The sequence below is a fragment of the Podarcis erhardii genome (assembly GCF_964252035.2).
Source record: "Podarcis erhardii genome assembly, chromosome: 9".
Taxonomy (NCBI): domain Eukaryota; kingdom Metazoa; phylum Chordata; class Lepidosauria; order Squamata; family Lacertidae; genus Podarcis; species Podarcis erhardii.
In genome coordinates, this window is record NC_138512.1 from 5862395 (window position 1) to 5885641 (window position 23247).

At 41.1% G+C, this 23247-nt stretch overlaps 1 protein-coding gene across 8 annotated transcripts; it reads right to left on the bottom strand.

Annotated features, from left to right (window-relative positions):
- Positions 1 to 209: 209 nt before the first annotated feature.
- On the bottom strand, positions 210 to 22741 carry MSANTD1 (Myb/SANT DNA binding domain containing 1). Of its 8 annotated transcripts, XM_081876452.1 has the most exons (7): positions 22599 to 22741; positions 21588 to 21795; positions 19331 to 19775; positions 13282 to 13546; positions 11147 to 11197; positions 3799 to 4083; positions 210 to 643 (listed from the first exon to the last, which is right to left on the bottom strand). In XM_081876452.1, exons 4-7 carry the CDS (start codon positions 13533 to 13535, stop codon positions 403 to 405), a joined length of 831 nt encoding a protein of 276 aa, XP_081732578.1. In that variant the 5' UTR covers positions 13536 to 13546; positions 19331 to 19775; positions 21588 to 21795; positions 22599 to 22741; the 3' UTR covers positions 210 to 402. The 8 variants fall into 8 exon arrangements, with proteins under 8 accessions (XP_081732578.1, XP_081732581.1, XP_081732580.1 ...); XM_081876455.1 differs by lacking the exons at positions 21588 to 21795; positions 22599 to 22741 and adding an exon at positions 20391 to 20785 and having other exon boundaries at positions 19331 to 19481; XM_081876454.1 differs by lacking the exons at positions 21588 to 21795; positions 22599 to 22741 and adding an exon at positions 20391 to 20785 and having other exon boundaries at positions 19331 to 19563.
- Positions 22742 to 23247: the final 506 nt, after the last annotated feature.

Consider the following 23247-nt stretch of genomic DNA (forward strand, 5'->3'; position numbering starts at 1 on the left):
TTGCACTGTAGACAAAGTGGTCTAAGGACCTTTGATCCCTCGTTTTTTCAAAGCTGCCGTGTGCTTTGAGAAGGGGACTGTATCTGCCCCTGGGAGTGAAGCAACATAACGGTGTGCTGTCATTTCCAGGGTCCTTGAACAGAAAATAGTTGGCTGCCCTAAACTGAGCATCCCAATTCGAATAAACTGTCTAGAATCTAGAAAAAAAATTCACAAAGCAAGACCACATTTTATTTCATTAAGAAACACCCAGTTGTCTAGATGGCTCACCTCCTACACTGATTAAACTCTTCATAATTACATTACATTTTTTTATTTACCTGGAAGGAAGAGGAAATCCTAGGATATGTAATTTCTGTAAAATAGATAAATATTGTATTTTCAGGAGCACTGCAAAAGAAACTAAACATTGGCTTTCGATATCATTTTCTCCAATAAATTCATCATTCTCTCTTGCAGCTGCAGGCTCTGAACTTGGATGATGTTCTGCTGATCCAGAATCCTTCTTACTTCCCTGCAAGTTTCTTCCATTGCCCTACTCAGTTTCTTTTGTTCCTCTAGCATTGCTTCCATTAACTTTAGTTTCTTCTTTTGAAAGCTACAACTCTGCATTTTCCTTTTCTTTATGGGCCTCTCTTCAGCTCTGAAAAGCAAACATTTCGGCATTAAATCTGCTTTTGTGATCTGCTATATCACATAGTTGGGTAATATCTAATGTTCACCTGGACTGGGCAAAAGCAGGGCTGCCCTGCACATGCATTCACTTGAACTCAAGAAAAGTCTTCCATGCTGTGGGGAGCCTGGCAAAGCAAGGGAACACTCCTGTAGTTTCTCAAATTTCTCTCAAACTTGTTGGGTATTCCATGCTCCCCTATAACCCAGCTGGAAGCATTATTTGATATACTCACCCAGCACTTGGCATTGTTTTCACAGGGAATACTGTTTGACAGCACATCCCACCAACCCAAGCTCCCAAGCCACCCCCTCCTATCTGAAAATAATGCTTTATATAACATAGCCAGAGGGCTGGCTATGTTAGGCAGTATAAACAACATAGAGTCTTCGGCACCTTAAAGACTAGCAAGTATATTATGCCATATGTTTTAATAGACTACAGCCCACTTCACTGTAGCTGTTATCTTCTGTTGTTAGTTGTATATGTACCCAGTGTGGAGAAAACAACGCAAGGAATGATGAGAGAAAAGAAATGCAAAAAAACAAAAACAGTCTAATTGTATTGTTTAGAGTTTGGGGTGGGGTCAGTCTGGATGAAACCCTGGTTTGCCTTCCAGGCCTGCAATCCTAAGGGGATGTAAGGGGAAGCTTGACAAACCAGTTCCTTTGGCGAGGTGGGCTTTTCTCCTCCGCCCCACCCAAACTGGCTGCTACATAGGTGAACAACAGCCAGAGTTGTGTGTGAGAGTTGGAAGCTGGAGAGACAGAGATGTGCATGATCTGTGCTGGATCATAAGTTGTGACTAGCGGAGGAACAAGATCTGTTGGGGTGTTAATACTGCTAACCCATCTTATGCTCAGGTTGTATATATGTGTAAATGAAACCACATATCCTAAACACACCACCACTGACCTTCATTCTCAGGAAACTGAACCCTGGAAAAAGCACTTGGAACACCTGGAGTCTGTCACTGCATAGAGATTGTGGTGGAACATAGCAGTATCTTTTAATGAAAAACTTTGCATATTTAAAATAATTTATAATAGAAGAGTACTAGGGGTCTCAAAGGATCTAGGTGTCTTAGTAGACCACATGCTTAACATGAGTCAACAATGCAATGCAACAGCAAAAAAGCTAATGATTCTCTAGGCTGCATCAACAGAAGTATAGTGTCCAGGTCAAGGGAATCAATGGTACCACTCTATTCTGCCTTGGTCAGACACCACTTGGAATACTGTGTCCAGTTCTGGGCACCACAATTTAAGAAGGATATGTTGACCTGCTAGAACATGGGTAGGCAAACTAAGGCCCGGGGGGGGCGGATCCGGCCCAATCACCTTCTAAATCTGGCCCATATACGGTCCGGTAATCAGTGTGTTTTTACATGAGTAGAATGTGTCCTTTTATTTAAAATGCATCTCTGGGTTATTTGTGGGGCATAGGAATTCGTTCTCCCCCCCCCCCAAAAAAAATATATAGTCCGGCCCCCCACAAGGTCTGAGGGACAGTGGACCGGCCCCCTGCTGAAAAAGTTTGCTGACCCCTGTGCTAGAATATGTGCAGAGGAGGGTAACCAAGATGATCCAGGGTCTGGAAACCAAGCCTTATGAGGAACAGTTGAGGGAGCTGCGTATGTTTAGCCTGGGAAAGAGGAGACTGAGAGGAGAGATGGTAGCCATCTTCAAATATCTCAAGGGCTGCCACATGGAAGATGGAGAAAGCTTGTTTTCTTCTGCTCTGGGGGCAGGATCTGAATCAATGGCTACAAGTTGCAAGAAATGAGATTCTGAGTAAACATTAGGAAGAACTTTCTGACGGTAAGAGCTGTTCAACAGTGGAACCGACTGCCTTGGGAGGTGGTGAGATTCCTGCATTGCAGGGGCTGGACTAGATGACCCTTGGGGTCTCTTCCAACTCTATAATTCTATGGTTCTATGATTCTTAGGGTAGATGTAAATCAGCATGTCAATCATGTTTTTATTGACAAGCTGTTCATTTGAAACCTTCATCACATGATGACTGAGAAAATTCCTCTGACCTCTGTCATTCCTTTCATTTCCAGTTTAAATAGACAGAAATGCTCTCAGAAATTGTAGAATGGAATTAGGTAGCAAGTGCCCCCTTCAAAAAACGAAAGATAATTGCCGCCTCCCAGCCCAAATATAGTTAGTGCTCAAATGCATACAGAAGCTTGATGCTCCATTGACTTGCACATCAAAAGGTTTTTTTGTCAATGAGCAATTGAAGGGTTAAAGTAAAATCATTAGACACATGCGTATTGCGAACAGATATTATTCATGTCCTTTGGAAACTAAAGGGTGACAACAATAATTATCTGAGCATGCACAAAGGTGAAGGAATTTGGTTCCTTAGTCAGGCCAACCATGACTAAGGTGCAAGTTAATATCAACTCATAATTAATCTTGGTTTGAATTATGTTGGGTTTTTTTTTTTTAAAAAAGGATCAAAGTCATGGTTTGTTATAAGTTTGAGAATTACGATTTCTGTCTAGTGAATTCTATCTAGTGATAGCTAGAACTCAAAATAAGTCACTTTACGAGTTTTGTCAGGGTCACTAGTCTTGACATTCATGGTCAAAATACCCCTTGAGTCTTGCTAGCTGGACTACCTTTTTAATTACCGGTACTTAATACATTTACAGTATGTGTTGTCTTTCTGTCAATGCACTCAAGGCAACTCACAGTTTAAAACAACGGCTTACAAGTGACTCAATGCAATACAAAAAGGAACAGACAGTGAGGGAAGAGAAAAATAAGCCTGTGGTGGTTCTAGGAGGGGAGGATCAGATGGAGGTTGGGTCCAATTAATGGGGGAGACCTCACTGTATCACTTCTCCCCTGATACAGCAAGAGTTGCTGATGGAGATGGTCTGGAATCCCACAAAACAGAGCCTATAATTTTTCACATTAAAAGACAGCAACCCTTTGCATACATCTGACTTAAACTAGAACTACTACTAGACCCTTCACAGCTGAAGAAAACAGAGAGCCCCTGAAGCCCCCAAATTAAGTGGTCCTTAAAGAAATAGATTTTTGCAGCTTTATCCTATATCCCACATAGGGCCCAATATGTAAGATATCAAAGTAATATATAACTGTTACCTTAACTTATAAGAAAGTAAGCTGGAAGAGCTCTCAGAATGCTCATCTTCAAAAAATTCTTCTCTCCCTTCATATGTGAACTGGTTATAAGGCAAATAGAGTGGAGTAGACTTGGCGGATGGAGACTGTGATGCCTCAGTCTGGGATGTTGAAGGACCTGGCAGCTGACTGTCATGCATTTTCACATCATTGTGCTCTGACACTTTAGAGAGTATTCTATCAATGGTTTTAAAGTAAGGCCAATCGGGTGCAAGCGTTTCACTATCAGTCATACATTTTAATTTCCTGCAATGAAAGAAATAATCATGAAAACTCAGATAGTAATTTCATGCAGGTTTCAAAAATTCTACTATAAAAATATGTGTGTGTGATGGGAGGGATGTAAGTTGAGCTGTTAATATGTGCACATGATAATCTGTTCATTAATTGTGCACATTTCCTGGTCAATATACATAATCTCCAAAAAGTCCTAAGGAATGTGCATATCTCAAATGCATTTGGCGCATCATCCAACTGGCCTTGGAGAATGTGCATATCTCAACTGATTGACTTCCACCTGAACTCCCATTCAAGCAACCCAAATACTTGTTTCCATTTCTGACTCCAAACTTTTGCAAGAGGCTACGATTTCTAGAAATTCTCAGTTCTGCTGAAGAGGCCAGAAAATAACACTGACAGAAAATGCTATTCAAGCACACAAGTGTTTGAAGAAGGGTCACTCCCATCATTTTCCAACCTGGGCCTTAATGTCCATGGGAGATACACTGCTGTAATTCTATCAACAACTATGGTTAATAGCATGACAACATGGAGCAGGACCTCCCCGCTTTCTGGTTGTTAAATGAAATACAATTGTCCTCCACATTAGAAGCTTTTCGGTATTATGAAGCACCTTCAGATGTTTGGGGCCAGCTGAACTAATGAATTCTCTTTTTACTGTTATGCTGGTTGTTTTTTATGAGACGTACTGGTTTTATATTATGTTCCATAGTCTTTTAATATAATACTGCATATTGTCCTGTGAACCTTCTGGTTGAAAGGTGGATTCTAAAAACAATAAATAAACAATTTAGCAGAAATTTTCTAAGGCGGCATGGTGGACTATCACAAGTCCCCATGTCTTGATCAGTGGGCTGAAGTGTATTCATACAGGGTGGGCATTCCTCTTTATTTAATTGAGGAATTTAGAGCACACCCTTATTTTAAAAATAAATCTCAGAGCAGGTCACACTATAAACATCATAAACAATAAGAGACCAAACAGATCAACTTCTGTATAACACAATAACAAGATTAGCACATCCATAAGGAAAGGCCACCTCTACTTAAGCAAAACCTGAGTGAATAGATGATCTCTTTGTGCATCATAAAATGCAATAAAATAAAATGTACTGAAGATAGAGGTTAAAACTGAACTATACAAAATACATTTTGGAGGTTTCCATCAATAATCAAGTAATAGATCTTATTCTAATTGCCCCTGCTAATTTTTTTGCAGTTTTTGCTGTCACCTGATCATCTTGATCTGCTAGAAAAAAGGACACAGTAGCAAAGGTTGAGCGCCCAGGCATGGACAATAGCAGAGGGGTAAGAACCTCACTCTTCAAATCTTTATAAAGGGTGCAAGCCAGAAGCACATGAGCCACTGACTCAATACTGCCATCTCCACAGGGATATAACTGTTTTTCCAGCAGAATTTTTTGAAATCGACCCTCAAGTACACCTGAAGGCAGTATATTCAATCTTGCAAAAGTGAAAGCGCACCTGTATTTTGGAATGGTTAGATTTTGCAAATCGGGTTCCAAAGTGTCAAAACGACTAGGTGGAAAATAATCATACCATGGACAAAATTTCCTTATTGTGGCTAAATTATTCTGTCGCTCAATATAATATAGGCACTGTCTAATTACTGTATTTTTTGCTCTATAAGACTCACTTTTTCCCTCCTAAAAAGTCTTATGGAGCGAATGCAGGCTGTGCAGCTATCCCAGAAGCCAGAACAGTAAGAGGGATCGCTGTGCAGCGATCCCTCTTGCTGTTCTGGCTTCTGAGATTCAGAATATTTTTTTTCTTGTTTTCCTCCTCCAAAAATGAGGTGCGTCTTATGGTCTGGTGCATCTTATAGAAGGAAAATTCAGTAAATTATTTGCTTTACAGAAGCCCAGTGTTAATAACTGTTGTGGTGATAAACCAGAAAAGTAAAGCTTTTGGTTGACAATTTTAGTCCAAGCGCTCTCATGGGCTAAGGGTTGTAGACCAGTGGGGTTTAAATTTAAAGGTAAAGGGTAAAGGGACCCCTGACCATTAGGTCCAGTCATGGCCGACTCAGGGGTTGTGGCGCTCATCTCGCTTTATTGGCCGAGGGAGCCGGCATACAGCTTCCGGGTCATGTGGCCAGCGTGACTAAGCCACTTCTGGTACTATCAAGTAGTAGTACTCCTCTATTCTCCCTGAGTCAGATCACACCTAGAGTTGTGTGCCTAGTTATGTGTGCCACAATTCAAGAAGGGTATTGACAAGCTGGAACATATGGTGAGGAGGCCAACCAAGAAAATCAAGGGTCTGGAAACCAAGCCTTATGAAGAACGGTTGATAAGAGGAGACTGAAAGGAGATACAGTGGTGCCCCGCAAGACGAACGCCTCGCAAGACGGAAAACCCGCTAGACGAAAGGGTTTTCCGTTTTGGAGGCGCTTCGCAAAACGAATTTCCCTATGGGCTTGCTTCGCAAGACGAAAATGTCTTGCAAGTTCCTGCGGGTTTCCCCCCCTTTCCCCCCCTTTCCCCCCCTTTTCCTAAGCCGCTTATCAGCTGATCCGCTAAAAGCTGCTAAACCGCTAATAGCGCTAATCCGCTAAGCTGTCAATGGGCTTGCTTCGCAAGACGAAAAAACCGCTATACGAAGAGCCTCACGGAACGGATTAATTTCGTCTTGCGAGGCACCACTGTATGTTAGTCAGCTTCAAATATCTAAAGGGCTGTCACATGGAGGATGCAGCAAGCTTGTTTTTTCCTGCTCTGAAGCGTAGGACCCATACCAATGGATTCAAGTTACAAGAAACGAGATTCCAACCAAACATCAGGAATAACTTTCAGGTAGTTTGACAGTGTTCCACTGTTTGACAGTGGAACACACACCTTTGAGAGGTGGCGGACTCTCGTTCCTTGGAGATGTTTAAGCAGAGGTTGCATGGTTTTTTTAGTTGCAATTCCTACATTGCATAGGATTGGACTATATGACCCATGGTCCCTTCCAACTCTACAATTCTCTGATTCTAGGATATGTGACGAAGCCATCAAAAAAACTAAAAAGTCAAACAGTACTCTAAGCAATGGGGACCATTTTGCCTAGCAGACTCCTTCCCCCCAGTACAGACCAAGACCTTCTGATGAAATCCAACCAGTCGTCTAAGGACCAGTGGATTGTCCCTTGGTGAGAGCAGATGAGCAGACTTCTTTGGTGACAGCACTGGTCCTTAGGAATGACCTCCCTCAGGTGGGCTGAGAGGTAGACACAGCGACCAGCTTCAAGCACCTCTTAAAGTCATATATATTTGCACAAGTTTTCCTAGACACTGATTCCCAGATTTTATTTTTTTTGTTTATGTACTGCTCCATTTTACCTATTTTATACGGCTCTGCTCTTTTTATTTAGCTTTTAAGAAGTCTTATTTGAATGCTGTTATTGTATTTTATTTAGCTTTTAAGAAGTCTTATTTGAATGCTGTTATTGTATTTTATTTAGCTTTTAAGAAGTCTTATTTGAATGCTGTTATTGTATTCTTATATGAATTTCATTATTTTTCTGATTATACTTTATGTAAACGGCTCAGAAATTTCTTTTTATACTGAGCAGTATAAGAAATGTATGATTAAATAACCTTTCAATAACTACAAGTAACTTGAGTTCCCACACTCAGTTGTGAGTATTCAAGTCCTGAGTAACGAAGCAATGTTATATGCATGTGTGAACTCTAAGAATCCTATGTGGATCCTAGGTTTTACACCTGCCATTTCATATATCGTTGATGCTTTTCAAAGTACCAAGTGCAATAAATAAAATAAAGTATATACACATTCTAGTTTCTTTCCATTCAAAATATAGCATCCCTGTCTTTTGAAGTCTCTTTTTTTTATTATGGTATTTTGTTTGCTAATACTCTACTTGACCTGCTGAATGAAAACAAGATTAATCTCTTGAGGCTTGTAAAAAAGCTTTCAAAATAAATTATAAATAACATTGCTCATGTGCCAATCGGTGGCTAAAGGGGAGAGAGGAGCAAAAGTGCAGTACTTAAGTTGTGTCTCTGCTATGAATGAATTATTCAAATAGAACAGAAAACTGGTAAAATATTCAAATGCAACTTTCTGAAGCAATTTGAGTGAGTTCTCTCTCTCCAATTACGACATCAAAGAATCCACACTGAAAAGCATAGCAAGGATCTAGATAGTGAACTCCTGCACCCAGTGATGTTTTTGATGTTTAAAAAAATATAAATCACATTTTATGAAGTTTGGAAATTAGATATATAAGGATGCTTTATACACAGCTTTTGAAGGGGTGAAAAATGAGGTGCCAGTACAAAATGGCTGCCATGGGCAAGCAAAAAAAGAGGTGACAATACTCCATTCCAGTGATTTCCATCCCTTAAAAAAGGACCTCTTGAGAGGGATGGCACCTCTTTTCCTTTCCCACCTCCTGTGCTGTACAACCTATCGCTAGAGGGCTCAGATTTGGGGCTGGTTGTCAGTCTTGAACCTGAGCATTTTATTGCTCCATGGCAGGATAAAGGATTCTCGGAAGGTGGCGAAAGGGAAATAAATATGTCCTTTCTTCTTTCCTTCCTTCTCAGTATCTTTGTAAATAGAACAGAGAGTAGAAATGTGAAGATTGGGGTCAAATGGTTCCTGGTCTTCTTTTTCCCTCTGATGGTTTTATTTCTTTTTCCCAGTGGAAAAAGTTGGAAAGTTGGAAATCTGGAGGGATTTGTAATCTTATTTTATCTTTTAGAATAATAGATGAAAGGGGTTTAAAAAAACAAAACAGAACAAAATTGTTTTAGATACCTTTTACTTCTACAAAACGGGTTCTAATAACAAGGGTTTCTAGTAACATTGTAAAATAATATATAGTACAAGGTAATTTAAATACCCATATACTATAGACTGCTTCTCCATAAACAACAACGTATATGTCAGTTTCACATGTGATCATTCTATCCATTTTCTCAATTAACATGTAATTTCTTCCCCCAAAGTTCCAAACAAAATTCTTACTGAAAAAAGCACTGATGGGGTATTTAATATTATCTTTTTTTTAACAATCCAAGTCATCACTCCAAGCAGCTAGAGAGCTGCCGCCTCTGTTTGCACTACACACATTCAAAATAGGACCGCAAATTCCTCTGGAACAAAGAGATGCAAGGATGTTGCTGTCCCTCCCAGGGATAAAGTAAGGAAAAAACAGGGCTGCCTCCATTTGCAGCCTCTAACAACTTACTTGTAAATATATACATTTGTAAAAATTAATTAAAAGTAACCTCCAGACCACCTTGTCAAATCTGTTCAAGGGCAGATTCCGGAAGATAAATATGTTCCTATATACACATTAATCCAGAAGGTGTGGATCAGGTGGGCTGCAATGGAATGTGTACTGAGAAAATTCCTCAAGCTTCCTTAATGTGCTTGCTACTCCATCTCTAACTCTGGATATACCACATTTTCCCATGTTTTAGGTTTTCCCCCTAAAAAATAATGTAAAAAATTAGGGGGCGTCTTATACATGGGGGCGTCTTATAGATGGAAAAATACAGTATTTGCTGCTGTGCTACACTAGGGCTTATATATAACCCCCCATTTACGCAGGGGTTGCGTTACTAGGCACCACATGTGTCAGTCGGACGTGCATAAGTCCGCCCCGGCCCCTTGCCGTGCCAAAATGGTGTGCGCATCAGTGGTCACACATGTGCCCATCGCATGCAAATGGGGATTTACCTGTACAGTATACCATTTTTTGACCCAAAGGTCTCCAAAGCAGTGGAAAACATATCAACATGAAAGAAAAATGCCCTAAATAAATCAAAATAACACAAAATACCCATAAATCACACTGGATATGTGTTAGGAACTCCAGCAACCCCTGCAGCAAGAAACAAAAAAGCACCAATCCAGCCACCCCTCTCTCTCTAGCACACCTGGGGTGTCTCTCCTGCCTCTCACACAGGTTCCACTAACAGAAACCACTTCTGTTTCGTACTGCAGCCAACCAGCCAACAAAATACTCCTTAACTCCACATTACAATAACCAGAGCCTGGAGAGAAAAGAAACACGAGCCCAGCAAGGAATAGTTGGGTGATGGGCAGGATCCACAAGAACATCTCCACCAGCTGATAATTAACATTCCATACAACTCAACAGGTTTCATTTTATTTTCTAAGTCGGCAAAACTCAAAAGGGGCATGGCACCCTCTGGGGTCATGCTGTCAAGGTTGCCTTCCTCAACCTCAGCCCTCCAGATGCTTTGAGACTACAATTCCCAGCATCCCTGACCACTGGGTCCTGCTAGCTAGGGATCATGGGAGTTGTAGGCCAAAAACATCTGGAGGGCCAGGGTGGAGGAAGGCTGCTTTACAGCTGAGTAGGTCCAATCCTGAAGAGCGTCACAGCTGCCCAGAACACCCTCACTGCCTTGCCAAGGAGCTGGTCTTTGCCGCAGGTGCTTCTCAACTAGGCAAGCAAGGTTACTGGGTGGTGGAAGGTAATTTGTAATTATTTTGGTTGAATAAACTGAGCACTTATTTAATAAGTAGAGCAAAACAATGCCCTTTACAATTACGGGGTCAGAGTGGCCACAATTGAAAACCTGATGATGATTCTCCCCCCCCCCCCTCACAGTCCTCCTAAAACAAAACTTGAAATAACAGTGGATCCTCCTTATTATTATTATTATTATTATTATTAATTATTAGAATTATATACCAAATCCTTCCCAGCCGCTCCGCAATTCATGCTACCTGTTCAAGAAGAGAGTCTGAGGGCGGGAGGTGGCAGCTCTGAGATGTGGAACTCTCACTTTCTCTATCCACAATGAACCACAACAGAAAACCAAAGTGCAGCAAAATTCTTATGCATTTATATGTTGCACGTGGGCTTATTGCAGGATCTACAGCATATTTCTAATACCTAGTTTTCTCCGGTTTATCTATAAAAAAGTTGAACTATGTAAATCTTAAGCACTTAGCTCAAGTATTAATTGAGAGCGTGGGATGACTCCTCACCCAAGCAAGGACCTTTCCTCGTGTGACGCTGCCTAACCAGTAAGAGGGAAGATTTATGGCCTGATACTCACCACTTGACTCTTCTTGCATCACTGCTTGGTTCTTCAATTATATGCATGCATCTGGTTGTAAAATTAAACGTTACAAATGCTAACAAGTGTTACAAGTGTCCTGTTTATCACTTTTTAAAATTCCATGCATACTTGATAGTGCTTTTTGGCGATATCTGATTGTGAACATGGAAAAGAGGAAGCACTAAAAGTGGTATTTGCCATAAGTATCTCTCGGGAAGAGGCCCATCTAGATCACTCCATTTTGTAAACAGCATGATGAATAATAATTGATATTTCCACCTTCTCTTGTGAACTAGAACAGTCTCAGCCACAGCTGAATGCAATAAGGCGGTGGGGGAAGAAACTGCAATTCCTCTAGTAATCTCTACTTCTGGACTATAGCAGGGTTTGTAGAATCTTAGCTATTGGACTGAAGCAGAGCTCTTCAGAACATTTCAGCTTTCTTGGAAATTAATTAAGGTATTGCTGTACGTGTCAAGATTATCATTCATATACACAGAGCCGTAATATTTAAACTTGAATGTTCAATCTGCAAATATTTTAGATGCCTTTGTTTTTAGCATAGTTTAAGTTTATGAGCAAAATAAATAGAGTGATTTAAACACACTATGATGTTCTCAATTCCAGTTATATTCTGGGTCCCATCCCAGTGGTTAAGGCACTGTGAGTATGTCATGGTTAGAGGGCAGCGTCAAAGCTCCCCGTATTGTACCTTCAAAACATTTCAGTATATGTCTTTAAAATATGGATAATTATATGTGTATGTGAGATGGTGTTTGTTGATATATTTCTATGCATACACATTCATGTGTTGTGTGAGAGAAAGACATGGAGCATTTTCACCTCTTTTTCCTTTATGCTTTGGGGGCCATCTCAATTTATGAACCAGAGGTGGGCCTTCAGACTAAAAACTTCAGCCCACGTTTTCTGGATTTCTCACTCTCTTGTCAGACTAAGGGCACAAACTATGTGTTTCAGAGTGTACCTCTAAATGATACTGGTGCCATCCTGCAAGGTGATATGTAAGTGAAAACATATCATTTTGAGAATATTCACCATTTCATGCAAAACACATATAATAACTTAAGAGGTCACCATCTTAAGATGATCTAGCCAAAAGTGAAAATGAAGAAAGACACAAATTTATAAATGCTAATAGGGAGTTGTAGATTGCATAGCATATAGTTTAAATATAAAAATGATGTTCTAACCTAACCCACCCAGGCCCAAAAAGCCCAAAACAAGCAGACTTAACATGGATGCCTGTGACTTTTTTTTAATCACTATTTTTCTGCACTGAAAAGAGATTAAATAAAGGAATCATGTATTTCAGATTGATGAATTATAGGTAACCTCCAACAGATCCATATTAGAGATTACATGTTGTCACAAATTAGAACATAGCTAAAAGCAGATTTGGTAGTTAATGTCACATAGAAATAGGGAAATGCTTTTCAACACCATGCAAATATTTTTCTGTCCCTAGGCTGCAAATATTTCATTTTCCTAAGCCAACTTCCTCTCCTGATGGGCTCTAACTACTTCATTATCTCATTTCAGATACCTCAGTTTCCTCCCCCAACTGGAACAGTGTTTACAGCGTGCACTGATTTCTGTCTGCAAATGTAATTGTTCCTTTGCTAATGCTAGCTACAATTATAGCAACGTGTGTCACTCAGTGGTGAGGCATGCAGTTATTTTAGTCCTCCGGAGGGTAACTTCCTCAGTCTGTGATGGCAAAATTTAGAGATTTTTTAACAATAATTATTTTATTTAAATTGTATTTAGTGTTTACATTTGAAAAGACCAGCTCAAAATTGATCTAAGCTGTGCCAGTTTAAAGTGCAAGTGAAAGCTAAAATAAAAACATAAACAACAATAATTCATACTATCTTTTGCATCCCCTTGTTTCATAAAAGCAGTAATTAACAAAAACCACCACCAAAGTTATGCTACCATTTGAAAGCAGTAAGGAGAAAAATTAGGAATGTTAAGAGTGATTTTTAAGAGCCCTATGAACAACCTTTAATCTTTCATCTGTTGTTTTCTCTTTACAAGATATTTTCAGAAAGGCAAAGAGCCTGATTAATATCTAGAAATCACTCAAATAAAAGGAATTAACTGAAGCTTACCTGTACTGGAATGTCATGTTTGTAATTTTTATCTTTATTTCTTCTCCATGTCGAATTTCTCCAGTCATTTCAAAGAGTTTGTTAGCCATTTTCTCATAAACTTTGGCATTCCTTTTAGTTTGTTTCAATTCATCAAAAAATTCTTCCCAAACCAGCATTAAGCCCCTCATTTCTGCATCAGTCCAGTTCCTGGCCCTTCTGTGCTTCTCAGTCTGAGAAGAAACAATATAACTGGGAATTTCTGCAGCAGCCATTCCTGATTGACCTAAAAGGGTTTTAAAAGAGAACACTTAATATAGATTTCAGTTTTTAGTTTAGGATTTTGCAGTGCAAGGCATGCATATGAAGCTACAGGATTTGAATGACAACAGAACACATGAAACCTCTTTGCAACAGCTTGAAGCTTGAGTGCACAAAATGGGGCCTACATCTGACAGGCAGGAATTTAGTTAAAAGCTTTTAAACAGAGAAACGTCATTTTGATGTCACGTTTCCATAGCAACAGAGCAACTGCATAAGCTACAACAACAAAAACCTTTTAACTGAAAGCCAAAGAATCAGGACAAAGTTGACAGGCCATCAATATTAAAGCTTTTAAACACTTTAGGTTTAACAAAAACAACAACAACAAAAGATCTATGCAGCCTTTGAGAAGCTACTTTTAAGTTTTTACTTGTTTTTAGATTTTTTCCCCTTACCTTTTAGGCAATCTGCTGCAAGCAGCGGGTCATGGCTGCCTGAATGAGCTTTTAAGTTGTGCCTTGACAGATTCACTAGGATGAGGGAAAGACATGTACACAAAAAAGACCCCTTTACAACAATTGTGTCTAAAAAGTCTCACACCTTTGTGGAAGCACAGTTAGCATCTGAAGTATATAACAGCAGCACTGAAAACAGTTAAGCAGCTAAAATGGTGCCAGATTCCTATTTCAGGAACATGCACACAGATTTGTGTTTACATATGTGTGTGCAAGGGAGAGAGAGCCAGAGGCCGATTTGGGCTCCAAGATGCTTGTCTGCTGCTAAGCAAACCCATCCAGCAGCCCTGTCAGCATGAATTTGCATTTTGTAGGTTCAAATTACCACATATGTATTTGCAATCCGAACAATTTCAATGCTGTTTGGAGTCTTTTATTCAGCCGTGTGCCGCAGCCTCAGGACTGCAGCGGAGGCATTTTAAATCTGCCTTATGGTGAACCCATAAAGATTATTTACTGTGCAAAAGCAACTGGGAATGGGGAGAACGGCATGAGGATTAAAAACTCTAAATAAATTGCTGTTTTTATGTCGTAGTTTTCTTCATATAGGAGGCTAGATCTTGTTCCCTGTTATAATAGGAACGCAGCATCTCATTTCCCAAAGCACCATTCCAGAGTCTGCGCTGTGGCAAACATGATGGACTCAGCTCTGGTTTTAAGGTCCAGGCACTTTATCCAGTGAAGCAATGCTGACGGCTAATGCACAGCGCATTAATTCTCTGTATTAGAAAGGAAACTACCGTTCACATTTTGAAAGATAGCAGTGGGATGAAAAAAAAGTGTGTGTATTCATTTTTAAGACAGCAATACAGACCTCAGTGCTGGGCGTTTCCTAGAGATTAATTGGCAAGCAGAAAATAATGTACTCCATAGGCTGTTAATCCCCAGGAAAGGTTCTCACGTGCTTTAGTCCATACTTAAGTATCCTATACACTAATTACATGCTCAATCTGAACAAGCTGAAAAGCACAGGATCCTGAAGGAAGGGGAGGTCGCAAAATGCCTTTTTCAAGGCACAGACCTCCTGTCAGTGGTCCTGTGCAGAAGAACCCTTTCAAGGCTGGCAAAGAGCACTGTATGCTGGCTGGTGTGTGTGTGTGTGTGTGTGTGTGTGTGTGTGTGTGTGTGTGTGTGCATATCATGGAGACCCATTTGGGAGGCGTCATGTGACCAGGTGACAGATGGCAGCCAAGAGGAGGATTAAGTAGAAGCAGGGTCTCCTTTTCATTCTGTGTGTGCATTTCAGACTTTCCAAGCATTGCCTCAGGAAGCACCAATGAGAACATCCAAATTTAACTGTGGCTGGCTTGGAGGAAAGATTGGGAGGTTTTTTTCAGGCCACTGTTGTGTAGATCTATCCAAATAAGGCATGGGTTGGGAAGGGTTTGTACCCGCATCTTCTTGCAATTTAGCCAAAGGTATGTGAATGCCAGCATGTGTCTGACCCACAAATGTAAATATGCATTCCTCCCAAACTGCATGGGTTTGGATTCCACCAGAATTGCAAAGTGGCTTACAGAAGAATATCTACGTATAGGCAGGACTTCTCAAAGTGTGGGCTGCAGACCACCAGTGGCCCATGAGCTTCATTCTACAGGACTGCCTCTCCTGGTATGCCCCGTGGAGGACCTTACGGTCCACAAATGACAGCACTTTGGAGGTCCCAGGTCTCAAGGTGGTTAGATTGGTCTCAACTAGGGCCAGGGACTTTTCAGTACTGGCCACGACTTGGTGGAATGCTCTGTCATAAGAGACTAGGGCCCTGCGGGACTTGACATCTTTCCACAGGGCCTGCAAGAAAGAGCTGTTCCACCAGGCCTATGGTTTGGACTCAGTCTGACCCTTCTGTTTCCCTCCCCTTACAGTTTTGATTTATGGGCTACTTTTAAAATGAGGCTGCATTTTAAATTGCATTTTAACATGTATTTTAAATTGGTTTTCTTTCCTATTATGCTTTTATTGTAATTTTTCTGGTGTTTGCTACCCTGAGCCCGGCTCTGGCCAGGGAGGGCGGAGTATAAATAATAATAATAATAATAATAATAATAATAATAATAATAATTATTATTATTATTATTATTATTATTATTATTCTGATGGTCCATGATGGTGATTCTGCAGTGGTATAGCTACATGTGAGAGAAGAGCAGTGTGTGTGTGTGTGTGTGTGTGTGTGTGTGTGTGTGTGTGTATTAAGAGCAGCTGGCACAATTGACACGTGTGTGGAAAGAACTGTGGTTACAGCAGCTGCTCCATTCTTATCCTGTGGGCCACCCAGCAGGTGAGCAGAACAAACTGGAAGTGGAAGCTGGTGGCAAGATGGTGGAAGCTCCCAAGTGAGGGAAAGGAGCACTTGAAAGGAGCAGAGAGTCAAAACATGTGGAAAGAAGGAAGCCGTGAGAAAGACAGGAAGAAACTAAGAGCAAGTGCATGCAAAAGAAATGCTTTGGAATATTTCCTCATTTATTTCAGATAAACCATATGACTTTTTGCTGATTGGAGGACATGCTGATTTTTGCACGGCTAAAATCCGGTTTTCTACTAACTGGCAATAACAAAGTAAGGTTACTGAACGCTACATTCAAAGGCCTAGTTTGCACATTAAATAGAGCTGAAAACAAACTGTAGTGTGAATGAGTTCTCACTCCACTCCTTTCTTGCTGGTTCTGCGCTGCCAGGAAGCAAATGACACCTGAACCCGCATTTGTGGTTTCCCCCAAGCAAACCACAAGACCAGATTCAGACATCAAAACCCAGACTTGAGTCCTGGTGGTGTGGCAGGAGTGAGCTGTGGGGCAGCACTGTGAACCAGTACAATGTGCATTCACGTGAAACCACCACTTGTTTTCAGCTATGGTTTATATGACAATGCTGGTCCACTTGTTTATAAGTTATTTAGAGGAGTAAGGAATATGATGGTTGAAATGGTTCCTACTCAGTGAAATATCTACACAAACAAATCACAGATAAATCAGAATTGTGAAAAGTAGGAGAGGTTTGGAATAAATATTTAGAGAGACCAATTATTTACTTGCTATGTTTATATACTGCCTTGTGCCAATGAATCCAAGCTACAATCCAAGCTTCCCTGATTACAACGGGGAAAAGAGGATATGAAAACTGTAAAATAAATCCTGACAGGGAGAGAGACAATAGTACTGAGAACAGGGGAACACCTGGTAATGGGGATAATAGCTTCATTGATGCACAAGAAACTGAGATGGTACTCCAAAAAGCTACTAAAGAGCAAGAAACTACAAGAAGGAAGCCACCGGAGGGAATGATTAATGGTTTCAGTTGTCTCTATACTAATATTCACATTAAAAATCACCGTTATAGTAAAGTCAAAAGAAAGAACAAATAAGGCAATTATACAATCAAAACAAATCACTTTAAAACAAGGCACACAATAGTCAATTAGGACAGAGAGCAAATAAGAAAGGTTTCTCAGAGCCCACTGTGCAATGTAGAAGTCCACATATTTGAATGATCAGGGAAAAGAAAAAGTTATTTGCCTGATACTGAAAAAACAGGCGAGCCCTTCTGGAGATAGTATTCCACAATCTGAAATGCCCCTTTCTTTCAAAGCCACCTGCTGTATCTCAGTTGGGGGGGGGGGACATTTGGAGAAGAACCTGGCACGGTGGTCTCAAGGCTATTTATCCACAGTTATAACCCAGCATTTTCTATTTTGCATTATTTTCAAACATAATTTGCACTATCTGTTAATGACCCATGTTGGATCTGTACATGTACGAGAGAGTGAAAGATACAATGCCAAATGAAATCCATGACTAAATGTAGGTTTTAAATCTTGGTCTGATTCCTTTAATCAGGCACCGCCACCTCACTCTCAGGCCCCCAGTACAGCCATTTTGTGACTTGGGCCCTTGACATTTTCACCAAGCTCCCAATGCAATGCGCCTTTGTGGGCCAAGGCAGTAGCCAAGCACCGTGTGAAAACAAATGAAGCTGGCAGACAGACACACAGGACAGAGTTGCTGGAGAATGAGGAGGAAAGGGAGCTTGAAATCATAAGGAGAATGAATTGTCTGAACAAAGACATTGGATTCTTATCTCATTATACATGACAAAGCCATTTTTCACCTTCTCACCCCTCACTTTTTCCTGTAAGACCTATTGCAGTCGTTAAGAGTCGTCAACAGGCTCATCACAGCTATCTGCCAATCACCCATTCCCACCACCCTTCTGAGTAATACCCCTCCCCACCTCACTGTATAGAAGGGTCTGGTGACTTCTGTTTCAGTGTATCTGAAGAAGTGTGCATGCACACGAAAGCTCATACCTAGAACTAACTTAGTTGGTCTTTAAGGTGCTACTGGAAGGAATTTTTTGTTTTGACTATGGCAGACCAACACGGCTACCTATCTGTAATCATAAGGAGAGTATTGCAGAGGATCTAGAAACCTACCACGGAAAACAGAAGTTGAGCTGAAAAGATCCATTGTCAATGGGCTAGGAGGGCTGGAGAGAAACTGCTTCACTCCTACGTCCTGGCTTAAGCAGGGAAAAGGATTGTTTTGTTTTACCATGGTATTTTCATACCCTAGTTGCTCTTATGGGTAATTACAAAAATGGTTTTAAAATCTGGGTGGGCTGGGAGGGATTGTCTAGAAATACAACTATAATAATTGTTTGCTGGTCATAACCATTATTTTGACAAAATAATAAGCACATTTCTTATTGGTTTAAACTTGGTCTGACGCCTTGATTTTCACCCCTCCTTATCAATTACAATCAGCTGCCTGAGGCCCTAGTAAGTTGCAGAACTCATAGGGCTATTTAGTGGAGTTAGCCAGGAAACAAAGACTTATTCTTGATGATGCAATGAGGACCATGGGAGGGATTAAGTTAGCTGGTTTGCTTGCCTCCTTTTCCTGCTGCAGCCCATGCCCTCAAACCCTTGCTTCCACCTAACAAGGTCATGTACAACATGATGAACCAGCAACATTTTAAAACAATTTTAAAAACAGTTTACAGTACATAAAGTGGCAGATGGGGATACATGAACAAATAAATAAGATTTTAAAATGCCTACCAAAACAACAAAGCTTAACAGATTGTGAAAACCCATCAAAGGAGTCACTGGATGGATCTCCTGGGGTGGAGGCACTCTTGAGCTTAAGGGATGGGCAGGTTCCTACCCCATAAGTGATGTAAGTTAAAAAGACCTACTAGACTGGAGAGCAAGAACACACTGCTGCCATCACAACCCATATCCTGCCTGTGCTACCACATTTGGCATGTCTGGGGCTCTGCCACCCACTCACCTGAGCATAACAGGCACCAGATTCTGATGATGGGGTGTTCTCCAGGACTCTGTCTCCATTAGGGCTGCCATGCATCTGGACATTACCGGGATTTCAAAGGCAGAACTGACATCCAGGGGCGATTTCCCAAAGGTGGCGCTTTGTCCTGGATCTTGGGCAAGTCAATCGAAGAATCGTGTTGCTCCACACCTTAGGGGTTTGTCTTAAAAGGGCTCAACAACTTCTAGGTTTTCCTTAAAAAGAACTCAACAATTTTAGGTGTCCTGGTTTTTACTTTTTGAAATATGGCAACCCTAGACTCTCCATGCTGAGTTTCTCTGCACCTATTGCAAAACAAATTGGCAAGGCCATGAAGCTGGCAGCCCTCTAGTTAGTCACTTTGTCCATCTGCATAGGACAGTCTGTACATTGCCAGTCCTGCCAGGTGTACCTGCTGCAGAACTGCCTGTGGATGAGAGAGGCACAGAGAGAAGGCAGCAGCATTTTAGGGGGTGGAGAAACCCAGTACAAGCACACACCACAATTCCATCCTATGCAATCTCACACATTTCTATTTTAATTCTGAAATTACGTTTCCTACTGTACATTTCTGAAATTACATTGTGAGCCTTTCTTTGCATATTTTGTTTAACACAACATCCAGTCTGAAACAGAGTTCGAAAAAGCTTGCTGACTATTTTTAAAACTATTTTGGTTGGTCCTTAAAAAGATCTTACCCTGTTTGATTTTTTAAAAAGAAATTGCAATGGAGCAATGCAGCTGCAAAACATACATCAACAGCCCAATTCACAAAGCCTTATTTTTCTGGCCTTTTTCATTGCAAAGTCATAACTATCTGTTACGTTTTTTAGGGCAGAGGCCTGGATCTTTGGTGGAAAAAATTCAGATAGTGTAGCAGCTTAAATCTTCCAGCTACAGTAGTGCTAATAACAATATCACCAGAGTGGGATCACATGATATATCTGGCAGCCTTTTGCTTAATTTACCAGTCAGTCTTTACACTGAACCCATTTTTGTTCTGGATGCTTTTTAAAATCTACTTTCCTATTTAGTGAATTACCTGAAAGGCCTTGTCTGTTTTGAAAAGGTGACGGATTTATTTGTGTCCTGCAGCTTGTTTCTGTTCCCTCGCTCTGTCCAGCTGCCCAGTCTGATTTGTGTTACAGCCAGACAGGGCCGTATGCTATGTATGTGTGCCTGCTAGACATTTACTTGCAAATATCTGGGGCCTCTAAATCCGACCAGCAGCCCTGGCTCCCGCTGCCCTAGGGGGCAATTATGGTGCTTTGTCTCACCCACAAGCTGTCCCTTCCGCTTGCCTGTGCATCAGCCATAAGGCACTCTGGGACTGGTAGTTCTACACAGAGTATGTCACATAGTCAATAAGGCCTGCACCAGCAGTTGGTGTTTCCAGGAGACTGGAGAAGAAACTGACCATCATTGCCCCCCCCCCGCCACCCCAAATTTGCCTTTTGCTGCCATCAGCCTCCTCTGGAGTGAGCCTATGCCAGGGGTAGGCAACCTAAGGCCCGGGGGCCAGATGCGGCCCAATCGCCTTCTCAGTCTGGCCGGCGGACGGTCCGGGAATCAGCACGTTTTTACATGAGTAAAATGTGTCCTTTTATTTAAAATGCATCTCTGGGTTACTTGTGGGACCTGCCTGGTGTTTTTACATGAGTAGAATATGTGCTTTATTTAAAGTGCATCTCTGGGTTATTTGTGGGGCATAGGAATTCATTCATCCTCCCCCCCCCCCCGCCCGAAGTATAGTCCGGCCCACGACATGGTCTGAGGGACAGTGGACCGGCCCCTTGCTGCAAAAGGTTGCTGACCCCTGGCCTATGGGAACCAGCTGTATGCCACCCCCCCCCTCAGAACTGTATGTAAGCCAGGCTCCTTAGCAGTGCCAGAAACATGGTTGTTGATTAACTCTTGTTCTGCTACATATTTATGCCTAGATGTTTTGTTTTGTTTTGCTGAATTTATTCTGGTGTTTGCCAAACTGTTTATTTTCATCATTTTTGAATTTACTGGCATGGCCTGTATTTTGTATTTTCAGTGCTCTGTATTTGGATGTTTTTGAGTGTTTGCTGTAAGCTGCTTTGGGCAAAGCTCGTTGTGGAAAAGTGACATATATGTAAACTCAGTCAAACTCAGTAAATCACATAGGAAAGCACAAATCTCTCTCTCTCCCTCTGTTCTGGTTTAACTACAGACCCAACACCCCATTCTGGGGAAGGGTGGGGCAGCAACTCACTGATCAAAATGTTGCTTGTTCTGCTGCAGATTGGCTCCAACGTATCTCATAATCTTTGGATACAGGTGTCTACTGTAGATATACAATATGGGCTCTGCAATTTATTTATACTGCAATTTATCTCTTCCCCGTGGCAATGAGGCTGAAGCCCCCTGGATCTTCTGGCCCCAATAAGCATCAGACCCTGCCTGGCTCACATGTCTGGGCTCTGCATGGAAAGAGAGTAATGAGTCGGTGTTAGGGATGGGACCTCCCAATAATTCTTGTGTTGCCCTTGACTCCCCACCCCTTTGTGAGGGAAGACGAGGCTGTAGTGACTGAGCCAATACAGTTCTTAATCCTTCACCCCATGTTATGTACTAACATATGCTCAGGCACAAAATCATGTACCTCCCAAGTGTCAGCAAAGGAATCAAACTGACTTAGGTCCAGGCCATCTTGTTGAATTGTTTTTTGTGGTGAGATGGGCAGTAGCGCTCCCGAAGCCTTGTGGAGGGCTAAGGCATTTGGACAGGTTCCATAGCTTATGAAGCATAGCTGTCAACTTTCCCCTTTTTTTAATGGAAATTTCCTTATTCCAAATAGGATTCCTTGCAAGAAAAGGGGAAAGTTGACAGCTATGTAATATCAAGAGATGCCAAAAAGAGCCCAATGATTACCCTGGAAATCTGGCAAATGATGTCATCACTCCCATGGATCCAGAGTTTCTGCAGTAGTAGAGGTTATCAAGGTATGGTGAACTAACTTGAGAGGGTTGCTAGGTTGGAATGCCAGGGGGAAGGGTGGCAATGTTTAAAAATGATCTTTTAACATTAACAAGTACTGAGTAATTTACAATTTTCAAAAACAAGATAAAGAATGAGAAGGGGATTTTACATCAAGTTTCATGGAATCTCAATTCTATGGGTCATCAGGAAATATCTCATGTGCATCCTGTGCTATTTTTCTATTTAAAAAAACAGAGGTGCTGAAACTCATCCCTTGTCTTCTTATAACAGCAATGGCACCCACTTGAGGCGCACTGGTGAATTCTGTTGAATTCCGGCTGAGAAAAAGCCCTGTGTGTATCTCTCATTTTCTTGTTCTGGAAGCAAGAGGTGCAAAAGTATAGGCAAGAGGCTTGCTAATGCTGTTTCCACTGGTCTCTGAATTTTATGCTTTCTTATTATCCCCCAGGGTTCCTGCAAGCACAGCTGCATTTCAAGACAGAATATATGTCAACAAGGAGGGGGACTCCAGCATGCTTGCTACTGTCTCTTTCTGAGACTCTGGTTAGAATTAATTTGCAAGAAAGCTTCCGCAGCAAATCTCAATCTCATCTGGAGAATTTCATAAGTAGGGAGGAGGCAAAGTTATCATCACATGGTCTTTAAACAGACATTGTTTATGTATCCATCTAGAACAGGTGAATTAAATACTTCATAGCTTATAGAAGCATCTTGAGTGCATTCTTCTGTTCTTGAATGAACAGTCTCACCATCACCACGCAAAACAAAGTTATGCATATTGCACTGCTATCATTGCTACTTACAAAATATATTGTGCCCACATCTTATCAACATATATTTTCAGACACACACACAGTAATATTTTACAGAATATGGGCCATTAAACTCTGTATTGGCATTTATAAATGTGTAGACTTTTTTCCTAAAACAGT